The sequence below is a fragment of the Erythrolamprus reginae genome, chromosome 4 (assembly GCF_031021105.1).
Source record: "Erythrolamprus reginae isolate rEryReg1 chromosome 4, rEryReg1.hap1, whole genome shotgun sequence".
Lineage (NCBI taxonomy): Eukaryota > Metazoa > Chordata > Lepidosauria > Squamata > Dipsadidae > Erythrolamprus > Erythrolamprus reginae.
In genome coordinates, this window is record NC_091953.1 from 65,971,565 (window position 1) to 65,991,902 (window position 20,338).

At 36.1% G+C, this 20,338-nt stretch overlaps 1 protein-coding gene across 1 annotated transcript in view; it reads left to right on the plus strand.

Annotated features, from left to right (window-relative positions):
- TRAPPC10 (trafficking protein particle complex subunit 10) overlaps positions 1 to 20,338 on the plus strand; it is a 67,583-nt gene that overhangs the window by 36,619 nt on the left and 10,626 nt on the right. Inside the window, exons 5-17 of the mRNA XM_070750510.1 lie at positions 1,164 to 1,359; positions 2,963 to 3,074; positions 3,250 to 3,497; positions 6,058 to 6,204; positions 9,510 to 9,624; positions 10,486 to 10,562; positions 11,105 to 11,196; positions 12,209 to 12,349; positions 13,588 to 13,700; positions 14,206 to 14,720; positions 15,543 to 15,684; positions 17,586 to 17,744; positions 18,900 to 19,129. Coding sequence (XP_070606611.1) covers positions 1,164 to 1,359; positions 2,963 to 3,074; positions 3,250 to 3,497; positions 6,058 to 6,204; positions 9,510 to 9,624; positions 10,486 to 10,562; positions 11,105 to 11,196; positions 12,209 to 12,349; positions 13,588 to 13,700; positions 14,206 to 14,720; positions 15,543 to 15,684; positions 17,586 to 17,744; positions 18,900 to 19,129 — 2,287 coding nt within the window. The remainder of the gene's footprint in view (positions 1 to 1,163; positions 1,360 to 2,962; positions 3,075 to 3,249; positions 3,498 to 6,057; positions 6,205 to 9,509; positions 9,625 to 10,485; positions 10,563 to 11,104; positions 11,197 to 12,208; positions 12,350 to 13,587; positions 13,701 to 14,205; positions 14,721 to 15,542; positions 15,685 to 17,585; positions 17,745 to 18,899; positions 19,130 to 20,338) is intronic.

Sequence of the window (20,338 nt, forward strand, 5' to 3'; positions counted from 1 at the left end):
TCGTACGGTGAGCGGGTACAGCAGTCACTTCCCGCCCTTGTATGTGTCTTCTTTACCTTCCTATAACTTTCTTCCTCTAACAATGAGAGTTGAACACTACAGAGCTTCACAGCTGAGCCTAGTCTATGGATTCGCGAATTCTGGGGAAGGGGCGGATCCGGCAAGCTTTTTTAACACTAGGCTCAGTTCCACCGGATTGGACATGAGCAACCCATGTGACTGCTGTACCCGCTCACCGTACGAGAAGAGGCGTTCAGGTAAGCAATCAACGCCTATTCTCAAATGTAGGTAAATATAGATTGCTTATATTCTTATATTTATTTATTTATTTTATTTATTATTTAGATTTGTATGCCGCCCATCTCCGCAGACTCCATTGTTATTGTTTGATTTTTCTGATTTTATAATATAATTATAATAATAATAATAATAATAATTTATTGGATTTGGATGTATGTATGTATCCGCAGACTCGGGGCGGCTAACAACAATAATAAACACAACATGTACAATCCAATAATAAAAACAACTAAAAACCCATATTATAAAACTTTATAAAAAAATTATAAAATTTTCTTTGTTCCATGATGCTATTGTGATATTATTGGATAAATTTATCAATTGTTTTGTAATAATCACATGTATCTATGTAACACATATTAAGAGTTTTGTATGTAGATTTATAATGTGTGGTGATGTGAATGTATATAACACTTTATTAAACTTGTATGTTGCATAATCACCACCATCACCACCCCTCGGAACTTTGAATTTGACTTCTTGGGAAATTATCATGAGAACAGCCAAAAAAATAGAACGATTAAATTTTTCTTTTTTATTACGATATAAATATAAGCATCGTAAATATTTACATGTACAAAATTTGTATAAGAATAGCCTCTAATGAAAATACACTGCAGAACATTTTGATCATGGGGCACTTATAGGAGAAAGTCACAGCAACATATGACTGATGTGGTGCTTTCTTGAACAAGAAAGAGAATTCTTAACCTTGAAATCCGAAGTTAAAAGACATGGGGCAGAAATGGGAGGGTGAGTCCTCTGGAAAAGACATCAGGGACATTTGCCTATATGAAAAAAGAAACTATGTTCCATTTGATTGTGTAACCTTGACTAAATATTCATTTATTCACTTGTTACAGATGCGTAGTTCTATCTGATCCTTTGAAAGACACTTCCCGCTCTCAGGAATCCTGGAATGCCTTCTTGACAAAACTTAGGACACTTCTTCTCATGTCCTTTACCAAAAACCTAGGCAAATTTGAGGATGACATGAGAACTTTGAGAGAGAAGAGGACAGAACCAGGGTGGAGTTTTTGTGACTACTTTATGGTCCAGGTAAAGTAAAACAATATATGAAAAATAATTATTTAAAATAATATTTTTACATTGGTTTGCTTTGCTACTCATGTAATAATAGAACTTTTTATGATAAAAATGACTATAAGCCAAAATCACGAGAAAAAGCTCTGGTTTAGCATTGCTTGTATAAGAAGCCAATCCAAAGTCAATTACAATAGCACTTAGATTTATATACCACTTTACAGTCTCTAAGCATTTACAGTCATCATATTGCCCCCAGCAATTTAGGTCCTCATTTTACCCATCTCGGAAGGAAGACTGAGTCAACCTTGAGTCTGGTGAGCTTTGAATTTCCAAATTGCAGGCAGCTGGCTGTCGGTAGAAGTAGCCTGCAGTACTCCACTCTAACCCTGCACTACTGTGGCTCCAACTGACTGACAAACCCAACCAAAGCAGTCTCAGTCAAGACAATCCAATCTGTGAATGCAAAACTTTATTGAGTACATCATTTTGGCACTGAAGAGGGCAAAACCAGATTTAGCTAATTTATTTATTTATTTATTTATTTATTTATTTATTTATTAGATTTGTATGCCGCCCCTCTCCAGAGACTCGAGGCGGCTAACAGCGACAATAAAACAGTGTACAATAGTAATTTGGTATTGATGATTAAAAATCAATTAATTAATTAATTCCTGCACAAACCCACATAATCAAAGAATAGGATTCTCCCTTCCACCAATAGTCCAGTTACATTGTTGTGGGTGTTCCCTGACAGCCTTTGGAAATGTCAGATTCAGAAGAGGAGGAAGACATAGAGGCTGTCAGTTACCCTGATTTAAGAAATGTGGAGGAGGATAGTGGTGATAAGAACTTAATAGAAAATCCATTGGATGTTAGTATGGTTGATGATGCTTCTTCAGATAATGGGGGTGTAGAGAAAAGTCCTTGGTTGATTGCCAAATTTAGGAGGTCAGAGAAGAGAAAAGACGAACTTGGGGGGGAGAGGTTTTGAATATGCTATTACAAGTGTGTAAATTAATTAATTACCTCACATCCGGAATTGACTGAAAATGAAGGATGCTTTTCTGCAAAGTGAAATAGACAAGATGGAAGCTTTCACCATTTCTCCGGAGAAATGAGTTTTTATATTGCATGATAAAACTGTTTTAAAGTAGCGTGAACCTGACCCAGAGATAAGGAGATGTTTGAAGTCGACAGCCTGTCATTTAGAAAGAATTTATTTCGTCTGTGAGTTTGGAATGCATTTTGCATACCAGAGATGTATACTGACGAATTCTAATGTGGAAGAAAGTAAATAAAGAAGTGTTATTTTGAAAATACAAACCTGTAGTAAAGAGTGTATTCTTGGAGTAGCCAGCCAGACCAGAACAGTATTGTTATGAGAAAAAGTATTTGGCTTTGAAAAACACCTGCTGAAGTATCCTTGGTTCTTACACTCGTCTTCTTGATGTCTGTTCTCTACATTTTATCTTCTCCTTGGCAAGCTGAGAAGCGACTATGGTTGCAACAGCAAAAGCACACTTTGAATCTTGACACCCGATAGCTTATGTGCATGTATCTTTTAAGTGTTTGTGTTTGGGTGTGTATGTATAATATTTTTTATTTGTATTAAAAGGAAGAATTGGCTTTCGTATTTGAAATGCTTCAGCAATTTGAAGATGCCCTGGTGCAATATGATGAACTGGATGCCCTGTTTTCTCAATATGTTGTCAATTTTGGTGCTGGTGGTAAGTAGCTAAAGAGTATATTTCTGTATTTCCTTGATTATTTTTCCTTTGCAACATTTCATTAAAGGCCATGGGGATTATTTAAACTTGTTATTGATAAAATATCAAAGAATTTTGGAATATTCACATATTTTTATATGTTCTGTTCCTTATTGTGTATATTTGCTTATCATAGATGGGGCAAATTGGTTGACTTTTTTTTGTCAGCCAGTACGAAGCTGGAATGGGTTGGTTCTTCGTAAACCAATAGATATGGAAAAAAGAGAACTGATTCAGAACCAGGAAGCCACTCTGTTAGATCTGCGCAGTTACCTTTTTTCTCGTCAATGCACATTACTAATCTTTCTTCAGAGGCCATGGGAAGTATCTCAGCGAGCACTAGAACTTCTTCATAATTGTGTGCAAGAGCTAAAGCTTCTTGAAGTAAGTCTGGGTAATTCAACAAATAATTAAATATCCAACAAATAATTAAAGCTTAAGCATCTGAAATGTTTCATTTGCGATAGGTTATAGAGATGATGTATAATTTCAAATAGGATTGCTAGCAGTTAGTGATTTATGTTAGTTGGGTAGAAATTCCAGGAAGCATATTTTAATTTTGCATAAAAATTGTTTTATATCTCATTTTAATTTGCAATAATTGTCTCTTTCACATTTGAATCAACATACATCTGATGTCTTGAGACTGGATAAGAAATTAAAAGCTTGATAAGCTTACATTTCAGCTGAGAAAAACAATGTTGCCCATTAAGTAGTCTAGAGTAACGGTTCTATAAATAGCCAAATGACTTTTTAAACAGTTTATTCAGTCTTTGTTTTACAAAAATAGGTTGCATCAGTATTTTAGGTGAATTAAGGCAGATAGCATTGGCCATTTCTTAGGTATGAATACAGGATGAAGTCACTCCACCTCTGGGGGAAAAGTTGACTAAATGTATAAAAATGAAAATACACCTATTTCTTCTGTGATTCTCTATGATGTTTCTGATAATGTAGTAGATTTCATATTTTGGATGCCAGAAAATACAATTTTTAAAAAATGTCTTTTGATACATTAGACATTAAAACATTGTGCCTAGGTTTAGATTGTGCCATTTTAGAAATTTCAGAATTCCCTCTATCCTGTGTCATTCAGTGTACTGTCTATAGCCGCTAGAAACTGTAATTCAGCAATCTATAATGCCAAAGTTTACTTATTTCTTAAGGCCTAGGAAAAGTATGGATCCAACTCACAATAAGTTTAGAAGTGCTGCATTATTACATTATTTCCATTTTCTTTGCAATTAACTTCATAAAGTTATTTCTATTCATATAGATTTTTTAGCCTTATGGTTCTAACTTTGACTGTGATTATGTCCATTTGGAAGAAGTGATAAATTTTAAACCATGGTCGCAGAAACAAGTTTTCACCACCTTATTAATAATGCCTGAATTGGAATCAGATAGAAAAAGAAAAACATATAAGGTGTCTGATTTATCTGGATAGTAACTTAAAAGTATTCTCTATTAGTAGAGAATAATTTTTAAAAAGAAGAGTACAATAAAGCATGCACTAGGCCCTAAAAGATAGGAGTATAGCCTTTTAACAATGGGACACTTGTAAATCTACCTGGCATAATTGCAGAAGGTAGAATATTTAGTTGGGTCAGTAAAAACGCATGGAGATGTCTTGGAAAGAAGTTTATAGGTAAATCTTTGAATAAGAGTGTGAATAAGGCAGGACTTTAAAGTTCCCATTGGCATAGGATTACATTTTAAATAAAAGAATGGAAGCATTGACATGTAGAAGACTCATATTACCACTTTTAATTTAACAGATGTTTTAAATTAAAGATTAATTTCTGTTGTAATCCTATCTACTTATGTGCAATCTCTACTATTGAAAAAAAAACAGAAGTTCTCTTGCCACTACTACTGCTCTCCTCATTTTATCTACCTAATTTGCAATGTATGGGGCTGTAGAAGCACAGCATGCGATTAAAAGCGATAATCTTATTGATATCAGTCAGTATGGTCCAAGTATTATATTTAAGAGCACATATTTAAAAATAATTTTTGCTAAGTAATTCTTTGTTTTCTTGTTTTATATTTGCCAAATATTTTGTCAGTTTTTGTCTGTGTAGGAGGACTTTAGTATACCGTTAGAAAATAAGACGTACAGTGATACCTTGTCTTATGAACTTAATTGGTTCCAGGATGAGGTTCATAAGGTGAAAAGTTCGTAAGATGAAACAATGTTTCCCATAGGAATCAATGGAAAAGCGGTTAATGCGTGCAAGCCCAAAATTCACCCCTTTTGCCAGCCGAAACACCCGTTTTCACACTGGTGGGATTTCCCTGAGGCTCCCCTCCATGGGAAACCCCACCTCCGGATTTTGCAATGCTGCAGGGGAATCCCAGCAGGGGAATCCCACCAGTGCCAAAACGGGCGCTTTGGCTGGCAACGGAAGTCCAGAGGGGGGGGCATTCCAGCGGCGGCGGCGGGTTCGTAAGGTGAAAATAGTTCGGAAGAAGAGGCAAAAAAATCTTGAACCCCGGGTTCATATCTCGGAAAGTTTGTATGATGAGAGATTTGTAAGACGAGGTATCACTGTACTTATTTTTTAGCTGTCAATATCTGGCTGATTTGGATGAATTTCTTATTCTTTCTTAGTTGTTGTGATTGTCTTCTCCCACATCCTTTTTCCTTTTCTCCCTTCCTTCTGGCTGGCACTACAGATACATGGACTTACATTCTTTCTTGCTTTTGTTTATTTACTTTAAATATATTGTGTAATTTTTTATATTTAATTTAAGGAAACTCATTACAACATTATATTTCTGTCCTCTTCAGTTTACAATCGGTTTTTTGTTCTGTAGAGCTAGTTTTGTGTTGTGTAATGGCATATTAAAATCGTTCAAAAATATTTTTTTGTCCTAAGTTATAATAAACTGTAATAATAAACTTCATACTGATTGATCTCTTAACTGATTTTATTTTAAGGTCTCTGTTCCTCCTGGGGCTTTGGATTGTTGGGTCTTCTTAAGCTGCCTTGAGGTTTTGCAAAGAATAGAAGGTTGTTGTGATCGGTCTCAAATTGATTCTAATGTTTCCCACACAGTTGGATTATGGAGTTATGCTACTGAAAAGGTGAGCAGAAATAGCAATAGCATTTAAACTTATATAAACTTCATAGTGCCTTTACAGCCCTCTCTGTTTACAAAATCAGCATATTGCCTCCAACAATCTGAGTCCTCATTTTACCCAGATCGGAAGGATGGAATTAACCTTGAGCCGGTGGTGAGATTTGAACTGCAGTGCTGCACTCTAACCATTGTGCCACCCCGGCTCTCTGGAATGACCTGAGAACACATAGGACTGTGACTCTCCCCCCCCCCCCAAAAAATCACATTTAAAATAGATTTCAAAAAAAGAAGTATTCTATATTTTTTGTTAAAATCATGATACCTTTAATTAAAAATATTCCTCTATATAATATTTTACTTTTGAAATATTGTTTTACTGATGCAGTAATATACTAATATATGGAATAGCAGTGTAATCGTATTTTCTTCAGACAAGATTGTATCATCAGAATGTATTTGGATGGCTATGGTTCAAGCTAGTGTATCTAACTTCATCTATCCAGTTGGCAAGTTTTCTCTATGAAAACTCTCTCTCACACACAAACACTCTATCTAGATGATTATATACTAGATCAGTGATGGCAAACCTATGGCACAGGTGCCACAGGAGTCTTTTTTATTTTTATTTTATTTATTTATTTATTTTATTTTATTATTTTATTTTATTTTATTTTATTTTATTTATTTATTAGATTTGTATGCCGCCCCTCTCTGTAGACTCGGGGCAGCAATTGAGGGCACACAAGGCGTTGGTCTATGTCAGCTCTAGCACGGATGTGCATCAGCGTTCCCTCTAAGGTGCGGGGCCGCGCGGCCGTCCACATAAAAACAACCCCCAGCGCAGTCTTTTCCAAGGCTGCGTGGGGGAGCCGGGTGTCGGAGTTGGGGGGAGCGCCAAGGAAAGTGTGGGGAAGTCTTCCGCCGGCAAAGGTTTTTCCTCCTCTGAAAGTCGCGCGCGATCAAGCTCCCCATTCCACTGCCAGCCTGCCATGCACCTCTGGGGGTAGGCTGAGCACTCCACCCTAAACTTTAAAGAGAAAGGCGGAGAATCTCTCCCAGCAGCCCCAACCGGGAGGCTTGGCACTGGCCCATCCGCAGCAGGCGACGCTGGGGGCATCCGCGACTTCTTCTCCTTCTCCCATTGCCTGTGTCTAACGCTGGCACCTCCTGCTAAGCTGGCGGCCATCACCATGGGTTCCTCAGGCAGGAGCTGCTGCTTCCCTCCAGGCAGCCCAGTCACATGGCCATAGAAAGTGCAGAGGTAGAAAGTACAGAAGTTCTCCCCTTGAGTGGCGGGATTGTTAAGTGAAACAGCTGTCACCGCCCCCTCCAGCATTCAATAAAGGCGCCCGCATGCCCTCCCTCAGGCTTCACAGACAGCACCTTCACAGCGCCACCCCCGCGCTGTTTTCTCTCACAGCACTCCCGCCCCTCTGCCTCCTTTACACAAGAACGATGGAGCAAACGAGTGGCCGTCATTCTGCTTGCTGCTGCTGCTGCTGCTCAGCCCACTCCTTCACACACACACACTCCTGCGAGCAGGAGCAGCGCCCTGTGCGGAAAAAGCGGCAGTCAGCCTCCCCTCCATCCCCAGAGGCACATGGTGGGGTGCAGAAGTTCACCCTGAGGCAGCCCTGAGGGAGGAGACGGAGATTGCGCCCGGAGGAGGCGGTGAGTCTCCGCTTCCGCTCACTGAGGCACCTCTGCATCTGAGGCCAGAATGACAATGGCGAGGTGAATATCCCCCTTGATTTCACCCGAGGTAATGGAAGGACTGCCAAAAGCTGAGCCGGGCACAACACACACACATACACATACACACACTTCCTCCTCCTCTTTGAGTTGCTGGCTCCCGTTTTCAGAATGGGGACTGAATGGGAGTCCGGGGTCAGAGGGGGGAGGCTTGTCGGGTGGGTCCTCCGCGGGGAGAGAACAGGGAGGGTGAAAGAGGGAAAAGAGAGAGAGAAGTGGAGAGAAAGAAAAGGGAAAGAGAAGGGAAAGAGAGGGAGGGAAAGAGAAGTGGAGAGGAAGGAAGGAGGAAGGGAAGGGAGGGAGGGAAGGAAGAGAGAGAAAGAAAGAGGAGGGGAGAAAGAGGGAGAGAGAAAGGGGGGAGGGAAGGAAGGAAGAGAAAGAAAGAGGGGGAAGAAAGAGAGGGAGAAAGAAAGGGAAGCAAAGAGGAAGGAAGAGATAAATATAAATGGAGGGAGGGAGGGAGGGAGGAAGAGAGGAAGAAAAAGAGGGAGGAAGGAAGAAAAAAAGAGAGAAAAAAGGAAGGGAGAAGGAAAGGAAGGGAGGAAGGAAGAGAGAGGAAGAGAGAGGGGGAGGGAGAGAAAAAGAGATGGAGGAAGGAAGAGAGATAGGGAGAGAAAGAAAATCAAAATGTAGTTTGAAAGTAACTCAGCTATTTAAGTGGCATTTTGATACTTAGCAGAGTTGCCCCATTCTGAGGTCACTGTTATAGACACATGGTATTTTATTTTGAAATTCTCTTGGGTGACATCTGTGCTCAGGCATGAAAATGTGCCGCTCAGACACTATACTTTTCTGCCCACACCGAAAAAAAATTACAGGGAACATTGATGTGCATGCTAGACAGCTGGTTTTGCACCTTCTTTTCGGCCATTTTGGCTTTCCCCAAGTTTCAGGAAAACCTCTTGAACCCTGAAAATGTCAAAAAACAGCCCAATAGGCCTAACGGAACTCCAGAGTCTTGAGTGAGGCCTGTGCACATGCGTGAGGGGTAGTGCGAGGTAGTGCATTGCATTATGGGTATGGGCACACACGCACATGCCATTGCGCTCGCACACACCCTTTTGGCACCCGAGCCAAAAAAGGTTCGCCATCACTGTACTAGATTATAAATGCTGAGAGAATTAGTATTTTCTCACTCATGTTACTTTATCAATATGTCATTCTTTTCCATACATCATGTGCTGGGTCATTATGTTTACCTAATTATATATCTATGTATAATCCAGTGTGTAGGGAAACCAATTAGGCCAATTGTGCAGTTATGCAATTATATATGTAATTTCTTAATTATGTCCTATAAATATCACTCTTGCAAGTTGCTTTTATTTATTCTTTTGAAAAAATAAATTTGCAAAATAATGTTTTATACATCTTAGTTTAGTAAATTTCATACAGTTAACTATGTTAAAATATTAAGAGGCAGATTTAAATTTTGTTAATTTTTATCGAAACTCGTCAGTATCCAACTTCTAAACTTTAACAAAAACTTCTAAGTCTTTTTAAAAATACATTATTACCATAAAAGGAAGTTACTTCATGTTTATAATTCTCTTACAGTTGAAATCTTTGGGGTACTTATGTGGACTTGTGTCAGAAAAAGGTCCCAATTCAGAAGATCTTAATAGAACAGTTGACCTTTTGGCAGGACTTGGAGCTGAGCGTCCTGAAACAGGTATCGACATATCTGCTAATGAAACAGACTGATGCTTTTCAAGTAATAATTAATGTTTAGAATCTCTGGTTTTGCATTTATTTGGGTACATGCTAGTGACATACTTGTGTTTTTTGTTTTTTTTAAATATACTTTATTTATAAATACAAAAAAAGAGAAAAGGGGAAAAAAAGGGGGGGAAGGAAAGGATGAACAGAAGAAAGGGAGAAGTAGGGAAAGGATACAAAATGAAGAAATTTGGAAAAGTAATAACATTATACATCATACATTATAGATCGTAGCACATATATTTCTTAATATCGTTATTATGTTTCTTAAACAATGTAAATAAACAATATCCTTACTATTACCAACTATATCTTAAATTATAATAATGAATCTTACATCTCGTTTCAATACTTGTGTTTTATTTAAAAGAAAGTTGAAAAACAGAAGAGTATATCCAATAAGATAAAGGAGGGTAGTGTGTTCCTTATATAATAATTCAAACTGTTTGTATCATCCCAAGAGGGAGGGGAAATTGAGAAACAGAGATGTTCACAGTCCATTCAGCTGTCCTTCTTTGGACCAACAAATGAATTGAAAGCCAAATCTGATATGAATGTAAAAACTATCTTTAGCTTTCTACCTGTAATAGCTGGTGGCAGGTTTCTATCTTTGCAAACATAGCATGGATTTTTGTTGCAGAGTTGCTAGTGAACATTCCCCTTTAATGGAGGCTGTAGCATTATAGCTGCATCTGAATTTCCTCCATCCATCAATAGTGAGAATTAAAATTGAAATCCTTAGCAGAACACTTAGTGAAAAGCTCTGGATGATGCTTTTGAATCTTATGTTTACTATTATGTTTTGTTTCTGAAGCCAATACAGCACAGTCTCCTTATAAGAAACTCAAAGAAGCTTTATCATCTGTAGAAGCTTTTGAAAAACATTATTTGGTAAGGATGGTTTATGTATTTATATATTTATAAAATATGTTGAACACTAACTACATAACTAGTAGTTAGAATAATATAGTATTTTTAGGTGTGAATTAGAATCTAGTTTGAAAAATAGCATAATTGTTAGCAACTCAATCACTTTTAGTAAAATGAAGATAAAGTGAAAAAATTTGGACATCCAAAATGAAACATCTCGGCTAAGAACATCAATCAAATCCACTTCCTCAAAAATATTATATTTATATATGAATTCTGGAGTGGAAATTATTTTAATTTTGAAGTCAACTGTTTCATTTCAATATGCTCTTAGTAACAGTAAGAAAGGTGAATAAATAAAAGAGCTCTATCATTAAAAAGCTTATGATTTTTGAATGGTGACTTGAATAATATCTTAGGTTATAGAATCTTGGAGGTCTATTTGCTTAGACCAACTTTAGGAGACCTATGTTCCTGAATTTAGCTAAATTAAACCTGATTTTGAACCAGGATGAGTTGTAACAGTCTAATATACCCTGAGTCCTTTTGTTTCTTTTCCACAGGATCTTTCTCATGCTACTATTGAAATGTACAAAAATATTGGAAGGAATCGCTCAGCAAAACTTGTTGGAAAGGATCTGGCAGAGTTTTACATGTATATAAACTTATTGGAATTGTTGCATTTCATAATATTCTAAAAAGGGTATCTCTAACTACTATGTGCATTCCATCTTTAACCATAAAAGCACACTGTAGTGCTTTTGAATAGCTGGAGAACTGTAAATTCCAGGTTCCCTGCCCATATCTTGGCAGATGCTAAATATCTCACCGATTACAGGATGGTGCAGCCTTATTAAATCTTAAAAGATAATATTTTCCAAGCCATGTTTAATTCTGCTATTTGTGGTAGCCAGAAATAGCACACATTCTCTATTTGAGGAAAATATTCAATTATTGCCAAACTATGCTGTTCTGTCTATGGAACCAGGATACTAGAACACTGTGTTTGTCACTTAAATATTTTATTGATTCTTGAAATGGGCAAAAGGAATCCTATGTATATTAAGGTGTTACACTTTTAATAAAGTTCTTGCTAATAAAATACACTAATTTATAGGCTTCTCTGTACAATACAAAAAAATTATCTTAGATGTAGAATAGGGAATGAGAGTATTTTGTGATTTTGAAACTTTTAATGTTGTATTTGCATGTGAATAAATGTTTAGGGAAGAATTTAATAGACTTTCTTTTTCTGTTGACTAGCACATCCTCTAGGCCTTTACAATTTTATGCATGGTATGTTTGTATGTATGTTTGGTTTTATAATCAGGGTTTTTTCTTTTTAGTTGTTATAGTATTGGATTGTTACATGCTGTTTTTATGTTGTTAGCCGTCCCGAGTCTATGGAGAGGGGCGGCATGCAAATCCAATAAATAAATAAATAATACATAACCTACCAAAAATTGAAAATATTGCTTAGTTATAGTCTAATGTTACATGTTTATTAGTGAATTTACTTTATTAAATGAGGAATTTGTCACTTATACATTAGTTGATAGTTGTAATAGATAATAGCTAAAGAAAGGGTTTACAAATAAAAGTTTTAAAATGAATGCATTTAATGTGTTTTCCTTTTTTCCCTTCCTCTTGGTGAATTTGTTCCTAAGGAAAAAGAAGAGTCCTCAAAAAGCCGAGGTTTATCTTCAAGGTGCATTAAAAACGTATCTCGCTGAAGGATGGACATTGCTTATTACACATACACGAAAGCAATTAGCAGAATGTCAGAAGCACCTTGGGCAAACTGAAAAGTATCCTTTTTAAAAAGATGGATATGATCTCAGAATAATCTACTCCTTTTGTTCAATCAGAGTTAGTTGATTCACTCTTTTCTTTATTTATATCTTCTCTATATTTGCAAACAGCATTCAGCATACCTCAATTCCCGGTGCCCCTTTGGTCATTAAATAACATTACATTAAATAACATTACATTAGACAGGGCTGCCAAAGAACCAAGCAAATTCCTCATGGTGTTTTTCAAGCAAAAACCTTTTCTTCCACTGTAGGAATTATTTAATTTGGTTTTTTTTAAAAACGGATATACTGTATATTTGTGCTTGCTTTCTTTTTACATAATTTTTACATAAAGCTCAACCTCCATTGTTCTCCTCTCCCCCCCTATATGATGTACCATGAATTAATCCTCTGTCTGCCCAGGCATCAAGTGGTGGTACAAGATAAATTTCCCATTCCGTTCACATTGGGTTTTTTATTTCTAATATTTAAAAATAAAAATGTAACTTTGAAAAAAAAAGACGGATAGATTGATATACAGAGAGAGAGAGAGAGGGAGGGAGGGAGGGAAGGAGTCCTTGCTTTACAACCACAATTGAACCCATAATTTGTTGCTAAGTGAGACATTTGTTAAATGAATGTTGCCCCATTTTATGCCCTTTCTTGCCACAGTTGTTAGGTGAATCTGGCTTTGCTTACCAATGAGCACGTGACCCTGAGACACTGCAACCATCATATGAGTCAGTTGCCAATGTCTGACTAAAGGGATGCAGCAAGGATTGTGTGAAAAATGGATATGAGTCAATTTTTTTCAGTGCCATTGTAACTTTGAATAGTTACTAAATGAACTTGAAGTAAATTGAGGACAGAGAAAGTGTGTGTGTGATCCCTTTCTCTTGCTCCCAATTAATTGCTTTAAATACATATTTTCACATGTTCATATTTAAATTACAGTTTTAAATAAAGCATCAAGAATATAGAAAAATGTTGTTTGCATGAAATCACTACTGAACTACTAAAATTATTGCATTATAATTTTTTTTTAGTATTTCTGCTCAATGGAAGATAAAATAATTAGCTGATGTTTTTATGAAGAGTTGTATATACCAGTGTTTCCCAACCTTGGCAACTTGAAGATATCTGTACTTCAACTCCCAGAATTCCTCAGCCAGCATTCGTTGGCTTCAAGTTGCCAAGGTTGGGAAACACTGGTCTATACATTGTTTTCCAATCCTTCCTTATCTTTGTACCAGCTATCTTCAGACAAGCAGTCTTTTAGCTGGTGATAATAATTTAACTGAAGAAGAGCGGAAACATTTTTGCCACGAAATATTAGATTTTGCCAAACAACCCTCAGAAACAGAAGGTAAGATTTGAGGGAATAAATCAAACTACATTAAAAGCTATCAACTTCATTCGGCGAATGTCAAGATAATAACTTAATTTTCTCAAGATTCTTACTTGTGCCTGCCTTTTATTTATTTTTTTATTACAAATAATTTCAGTGCAGTTAAGTTTTAAATTCTATGTAAATCCATTAATTGTATCACATTTACAAAATATGATAATTCAATTTTAGATTTTAGATTTTTAGAGCAACAAGTTTCTAGTCTTTAGAAAAATACAGTTGAAGTATGTGAGTAATATTTTTGAAATATTTTTGAATATTTTTATTTTTGATATTTTTGAAATCACAGAAGCCAGGATCAATGATGTAATCAGGATCAATGATGTAATATATTTTTATTGAGTTAAATATGTTTACATTATGAAGAAATTACTTTCTCCTTAAGGTTATTATAATTAGATAAATGGAAATGTGATCCTGCCAACATAGGGTATCATAAATCCCATTTATATTTTATTCCCAGGGCAGAAAGTTATGCTTTCCATGCATTCCTTCGCACAGTTGAAGAATCTACATTTTGATCCTCCTAATGCTGTGGTTCATGTGGGTGGAACCCTATCTATTGAACTGACGCTGGTAAATCTGATGCCCATCTCAGTGAATGTGGATCACATTGCTATTAATGTCCATTTCAGCATTGAAAAAAATAGCTACCGGAAGACAGCTGAATGGCTTACGAAGCACAAGACTTCCAATGGTATTATCAACTTTCCAAATGAAATTGTAGGTGTCTCTCTTTCAAGAAGTGGCTTACAAGGGCTGGAGTTGTATGAAATGTATGAAAGAAGTCCCTCAGATAATTCTTTGAACACAACAGGGATCATCTGCAAAAATGTGCATATGCTGTTACGAAGACAGGAGAGCAGCTCTTCACTGGAAATACCTATAGGGTTGGCTCTGGAGGATGGGGCCCACGTATTAAAATGTAGCAATTTAATACTGGAAGCAGGGATCAATAAAATAACTTTCAGAACCCAGGTATGTTTTATACTTTTGCCACACAGCAAGGTGAACAAATGAAATGTTTTTGAGAATAGATAATAGATAATATTTTAGAGAATAGATAACATTTTAGCTCATATTTATGCAGAAACATTGAGAGTTCCAAAGTGTTCACAAGTTTTTATGTACCACTGTACTGTGTACATAAAAACATTGACCAATACAAGAAATAAATACAAACAAAGAGACAGAGAAGAAAAAATACAAAAAGCAAAGCAAACCCAAAACTCAGTTTGAAATAGATGAATATGAAACAAAAAAACCTCCATTCTTAAAACTGAAAATTCTCATGATATTGAGGGGCCGGGTATGAAGACCACCAAATAATTGGTCATATGTGAAAATTTAATTGTCAGTGGCCAATTCAAACATGTATGTACATGAAATAGCACAATTCCTAATGCCATGAATTTATTTGTGTAAAGTAGAGCTGTACAGTATATGACTGGCTGGCCTATATATGTTTTTCCTATTACATATAACAGAACACATTTAGTTGAACTCAGTATTCACAGGATGAAATCGATGGAAGGAGCAACAAGATATTATTCTTCTGTAAATTAATGTGACTTCAAATTATTTAATGTAAAAGTGCGTTTGAAGCTGTGCTAAGTCTTTTTGCTCTGTTCATAAAAATATAGAATATACCAGTGGTTGAGGATGAAAAATGCATTCTATTTTGTGTAATTATATGTTGACCAGATCAACATATAATTACACAATCTCTTGCTTTGTACAAATAGCCTTCAGTTAAACATTAAGAATGTTAATCTATAAATACTTCAAATGTTCTCATAGGGCAAAGAACCTGGAACATATACACTCAGGCAGTTATGCATTTCGGTGGGCAAAATGCAGTTTGCCCTACTTCATATTTATCCAATTGTGCAGTATGATATCTATTCTCAGGAGCCACAGCTAAAAGTGGAACCAAGTACTGGTAAGCAAATAATTAAAAGTTGTACTTTGTTATTATTTCTTATAGTTTTAAAATTATTTCTCAAACAAAAAAGCTGCAAACTAACTTGTAGCTATCTTCCATTAATCTTTTTTTTTTTTTTAAATGTACTTGGACCAAATATGCACTGCTCAAAAAAATTAAAGGAACACTTAAAAAACAGACTATAACTTCAAGTAAATCAAACTTCTGTGAAATCAAACTGTCCACTTAGGAAGCAACACAAGTCAATTTCACATGCTGTTGTGCAAATGGAATAGTTTTACAAATGAAATATTCAATGAGAATATTTCATTCATTCAGATCTAGGTTGTGTTATTTGAATGTTCCCTCTATTTTTTTGAGCAGTATAGTTTGATTGTTCTTAAATGATAACTTACATATATTTTAAGATGTTACTGGTTATCTGTTTTGGGAATTTATACATTTAAACCTTGAAAATGGTTATTAATGATTACAATATGTAAGGAGCTTCAGCATTGAGAAAAAAAAATTATGAATGCTCCATTAAAAGCAGTTTAAATCTTACATCTTATTAGAAGTAACAAAACTGCATTACTGCAGATAGTTCTAAAGAGTTTACAAACTTTTCCTTACTGCAGTATATAATTGTTGCTTTAAAGTAAAAATATCATACATTGATGAATCCAGGGGAACTGTCAAATGAACTTCACTGCCCATCTAATGGCACTATTTTTTTTAATGTGTATCTATTGCAATATATGAAAATATCATAAAATATGGAACATAATAGAATGAGTTACTGGCACTGCCGTCATTCTCTGCGTTTATTGTGAAAGTTTAAGCTGTTTCTAATGGATTAAAACACAGCTCCTTGTTCATCTAAAATGAGATGTTCTTCAAATAAACCCTACTTGTAAAGTAGTTTCCTTGAAATCTTTCATAGATAATTAAATGAAGATGAAACACTCATGTGATAGATTATGTGATAGAAAACAGGATATTTGAGAGCAGCATTTTATTGTTTTGTGAATGCTGAACTAATACTCATATGTGCAATAGACTTGATAGTAGACTTGATTTTCCTGGGGGCATTCATAACATGGAAAATGATTTGGTATTGCTGGGAAGTTGATCAAAAATGTGAAAACTGCAGTTTATTGTTTCTAACTGTATGATCATGCACTTGAAAGAAAAAGAATCCTCTTGATGAGCAAACAGTGTAACCAGGCAGCTGTGAAGGCAAACAAAATTTTAGGATGCATCATTAGAGAGATCACTAGCAAGAAAAAGAAGGTCATAAACTCACTGTATAGGATATTAGTCAGAGCCCATTTGAAATACTATGGCCAGCTCTAGATACCTAGAAACTTTAAAGATAGGCTCAATGGACCATTAAGTCTTTTTCTGCCATCTATTTTCTATGTTTCTCCAAAGAATTTGTGATTTGATTCATTGAAACTTTTTGGTAAACAATATTGATTACCTTTGTGGTGGTCCCAATATAAAAGAATTAATGGTGCTTTCTTTATGAGTGTTCTGTTTGTCCCTTTTGTGTATCTCTGTTTTAACTAAGCTGTTAATTCAGCAGTTATTGGACCACCTTTTGGAGTTTTTGATGTAAACAGTCAAACCTCCCTGAAGACATGATAGATTAGACTAGACTGGACTGGACTGGACTGGACTGGACTGGACTAGACTAGACTAGACTAGATATGGATGGATGGAAGGATGGAAGGTATTTTTGAACTCTTGCAGGCGCAGTATTGTGTCTTTAAATGTTTATATGTGATAAAAATGAGGATTAGGCAATTAGACACACTAAAACAGATCTGTGTAGTTGATTCAGTAATATCCAAATTATGTTGTGCAAGCAATGATTTCTTTGCCACACCCCTTATTTTCAACTCATTATTCTCCAGATAGCCTTTTGGCTGGCATTCCTCAGAAGGTAAAATTTACAGTGACTACTGGCCACTATACTATAAAGAGTGGAGATGCACTACAACTAAGTAATGCTGATGCCATGCCTGTCTCGTACCATCCTGAAAGCAAAGCTGTGATTTATTCAAATACTCAAGGTATTTAGTTTTGTTGTTACACCAAGGAATTCAGTTTTGTTATATTTTAATCCTATGATAAAAGAGATTTCACATTATAAACAATCAATGAAATTGCAGATTTTAACACATAACATAATTATGATTTGATATAATATGTTTCTCCACGAGGAGGATGGATAGTTTCCAAATTTAATACATACATTTATAAAAATAAGTAGAATCAAATCTATTTCTGAAGTTTTACTTCTCCTTTCTCCCTTGCTGTTTAAAACAGGGATCTCCAACTTTGGCAACTTTAAGACTTTTGGACTTCAACTCCCAGAATTCCTCAGCCAGAAAAACTGCCAAGGTTGGAGACCTCTGGTTTAAAACACAGGGAAATACCATTAAAAGCAACATTAAGCCTTAGCACTCATCCATACATCTGTTGCTGTTGTCAATTAACGAGGATATGTTTTCACATGAATTCTCAATCTTAGTGCCAACATGCCTCTGAAGTAGATTTGTTGATGTAGAGTTTTTCATAGGAAAACAAAATAAGCCACCTCAGTTGCACTTGAAAGTCAATTTCCGCAAGGCATAGGAACATGTATAGAGATCTTAAGAAATATTTTTTTTATTAATACAATAATTTTATGTACATAAACATGTATGTATCTAAAAATATTATATTAAAACAAAACTGATTTATACCAAATAACAATAATTTATGCCAAATCATAAGCAATCAAGCAACCATTATTAAGATGTTTGGATTATGCGCCTGCAAAATAATACAACACACATGCATAACCTTAATTTTCTCATAACAATAATTTAGAAAACCTTTGCTCAGCTATTTTTCTGACTAATAAGGAATTTAAGTCCTATTTTATTGTGAGTACTTATCTCCCACTCCAGCTCATCCAGTCTAAAGCAATAGAATTTGAGGCATGGCTGATCACTAATGTGGCGCTGGCTGGATAGGAAAACACTTATCTCCTTCTGTCTCCTTTCTCTCTTGAAACGGTTACAATGCTCAGAACAAATAAAATAAAACTGGGAAATACATGTTTTATTTCATGCTTGGAACATTCAAAACAGTTACTTAGTTTGCTTATATGTTACAAGTTGAATAATTTGTTAATTCATATGTAAATTATAGCCTCTAATTTATATTTCATGCAATTGTAGAAAAGGTATCAGAAGCATCATTAACTGTTCAGTCATCTGAAAAAATCACTAGCATCAGCTTACCAGTGATTCCTGCTTATCATGTGATTACCTTTGAACTTGAAGTTTTATACTCGCCATCAGTCCCAATGTGTATGATGGAAAATGAGAATCTATCGAGTAAAGAGTGTCGGAAAAAAGGCAAAGAGAAAGAAACGTCTTACAATAGCATGACTACAATTGACCAAAAGGTAAAAAATTATGAATAAAGGTTAATATTTAAATTAATTAAAAATGAAATTCAGATGTCAATATCATATTTCAAACTGGCAAATACTTCTATATTAATACAGTGGTGCCTCTGCTTAAGAACTTAATTTTTTCCGTGACCAGGTTCTTAAGTAGAAAAGTTTGTAAGTAGAAGCAATTTTCCCCATAGGAATCAATGTAAAAGCAAATGATGCGTGCAAACCCATTAGGGAAGAAATAAAAGCTTAGAATTTGGGTGGGAGGAGGATGAGGAAGAAGAGGAGGAGGACAGTTGCTCCCGATGGAAGAAGATGAGGTGAGGGGAATCAAAGAATTCCAAAACCTTAAGGTTTTTTTAAAAAAGAGGAACTCTGAGGTGGCGAGGAGGAGCACATGCCTCCCATACACCTGAGGCAAGGCTGCCTCCCATACACTGCGCCAGAGAGAGAAACCCAGGGGGAATGGCAGGAAACTGGGAAAATTTTCAGGGTTCTGGTTCTTAAGTAGAAAATGGTTCTTAAGATATTCTGTCTGGGTCACTCCGGAAGCTATGACCAACCCAAAAAGATAAGCCAGACACACCGGTTGAATCCAAACACAGTTTTATAACAGTAAAGAGAAAAGAAGCCAACAGAAAATGTCCTTACAAGTCAGGAAAGCACTGGAACTCCAAATAGATACACGAAGGCAATTGTTCATACAAAAACACAGGATCCTTGATGACAAACGAGGCTGTTGCTAACAGGCACAAACCTCCCACGGGTCTTCAAGACTGCTGGGCCACGAGCCAGGAACAAAACGCTGAGAGAAAAGGCAGATAACTCCAATTCCACTGTGATAACACTCCACGCTGCTGGAATGGTTCTCATGCCTTATAAACCCTTCCCTGCTAATGAGGACCACACCCAAGCCCTGGTGTTCCTCATTCAACGCTGATAATATCTATTCAGTTGCTGCCTCCTTTGATCTATGCGTCTCTGTCGCATATTAATGATAGCTTGTGCCTCATCATCCAATGACTCCAGAGACTCCAAGCTACTTGCTTGAGAGAGCCCCTCCCAGGCCCCTCTTCCTCGTCACTTTCCAGATTGTTATCTCCCCAGTCTGGCTGCCAAGAACTCTCCTCTTCGCTCTCAGCCTCCCCCGGGCATGGAGCCAGCAGAGACGCAGCTGGTCTTTGATCTTGCTCAGGCTGAACCACAACATAAGAG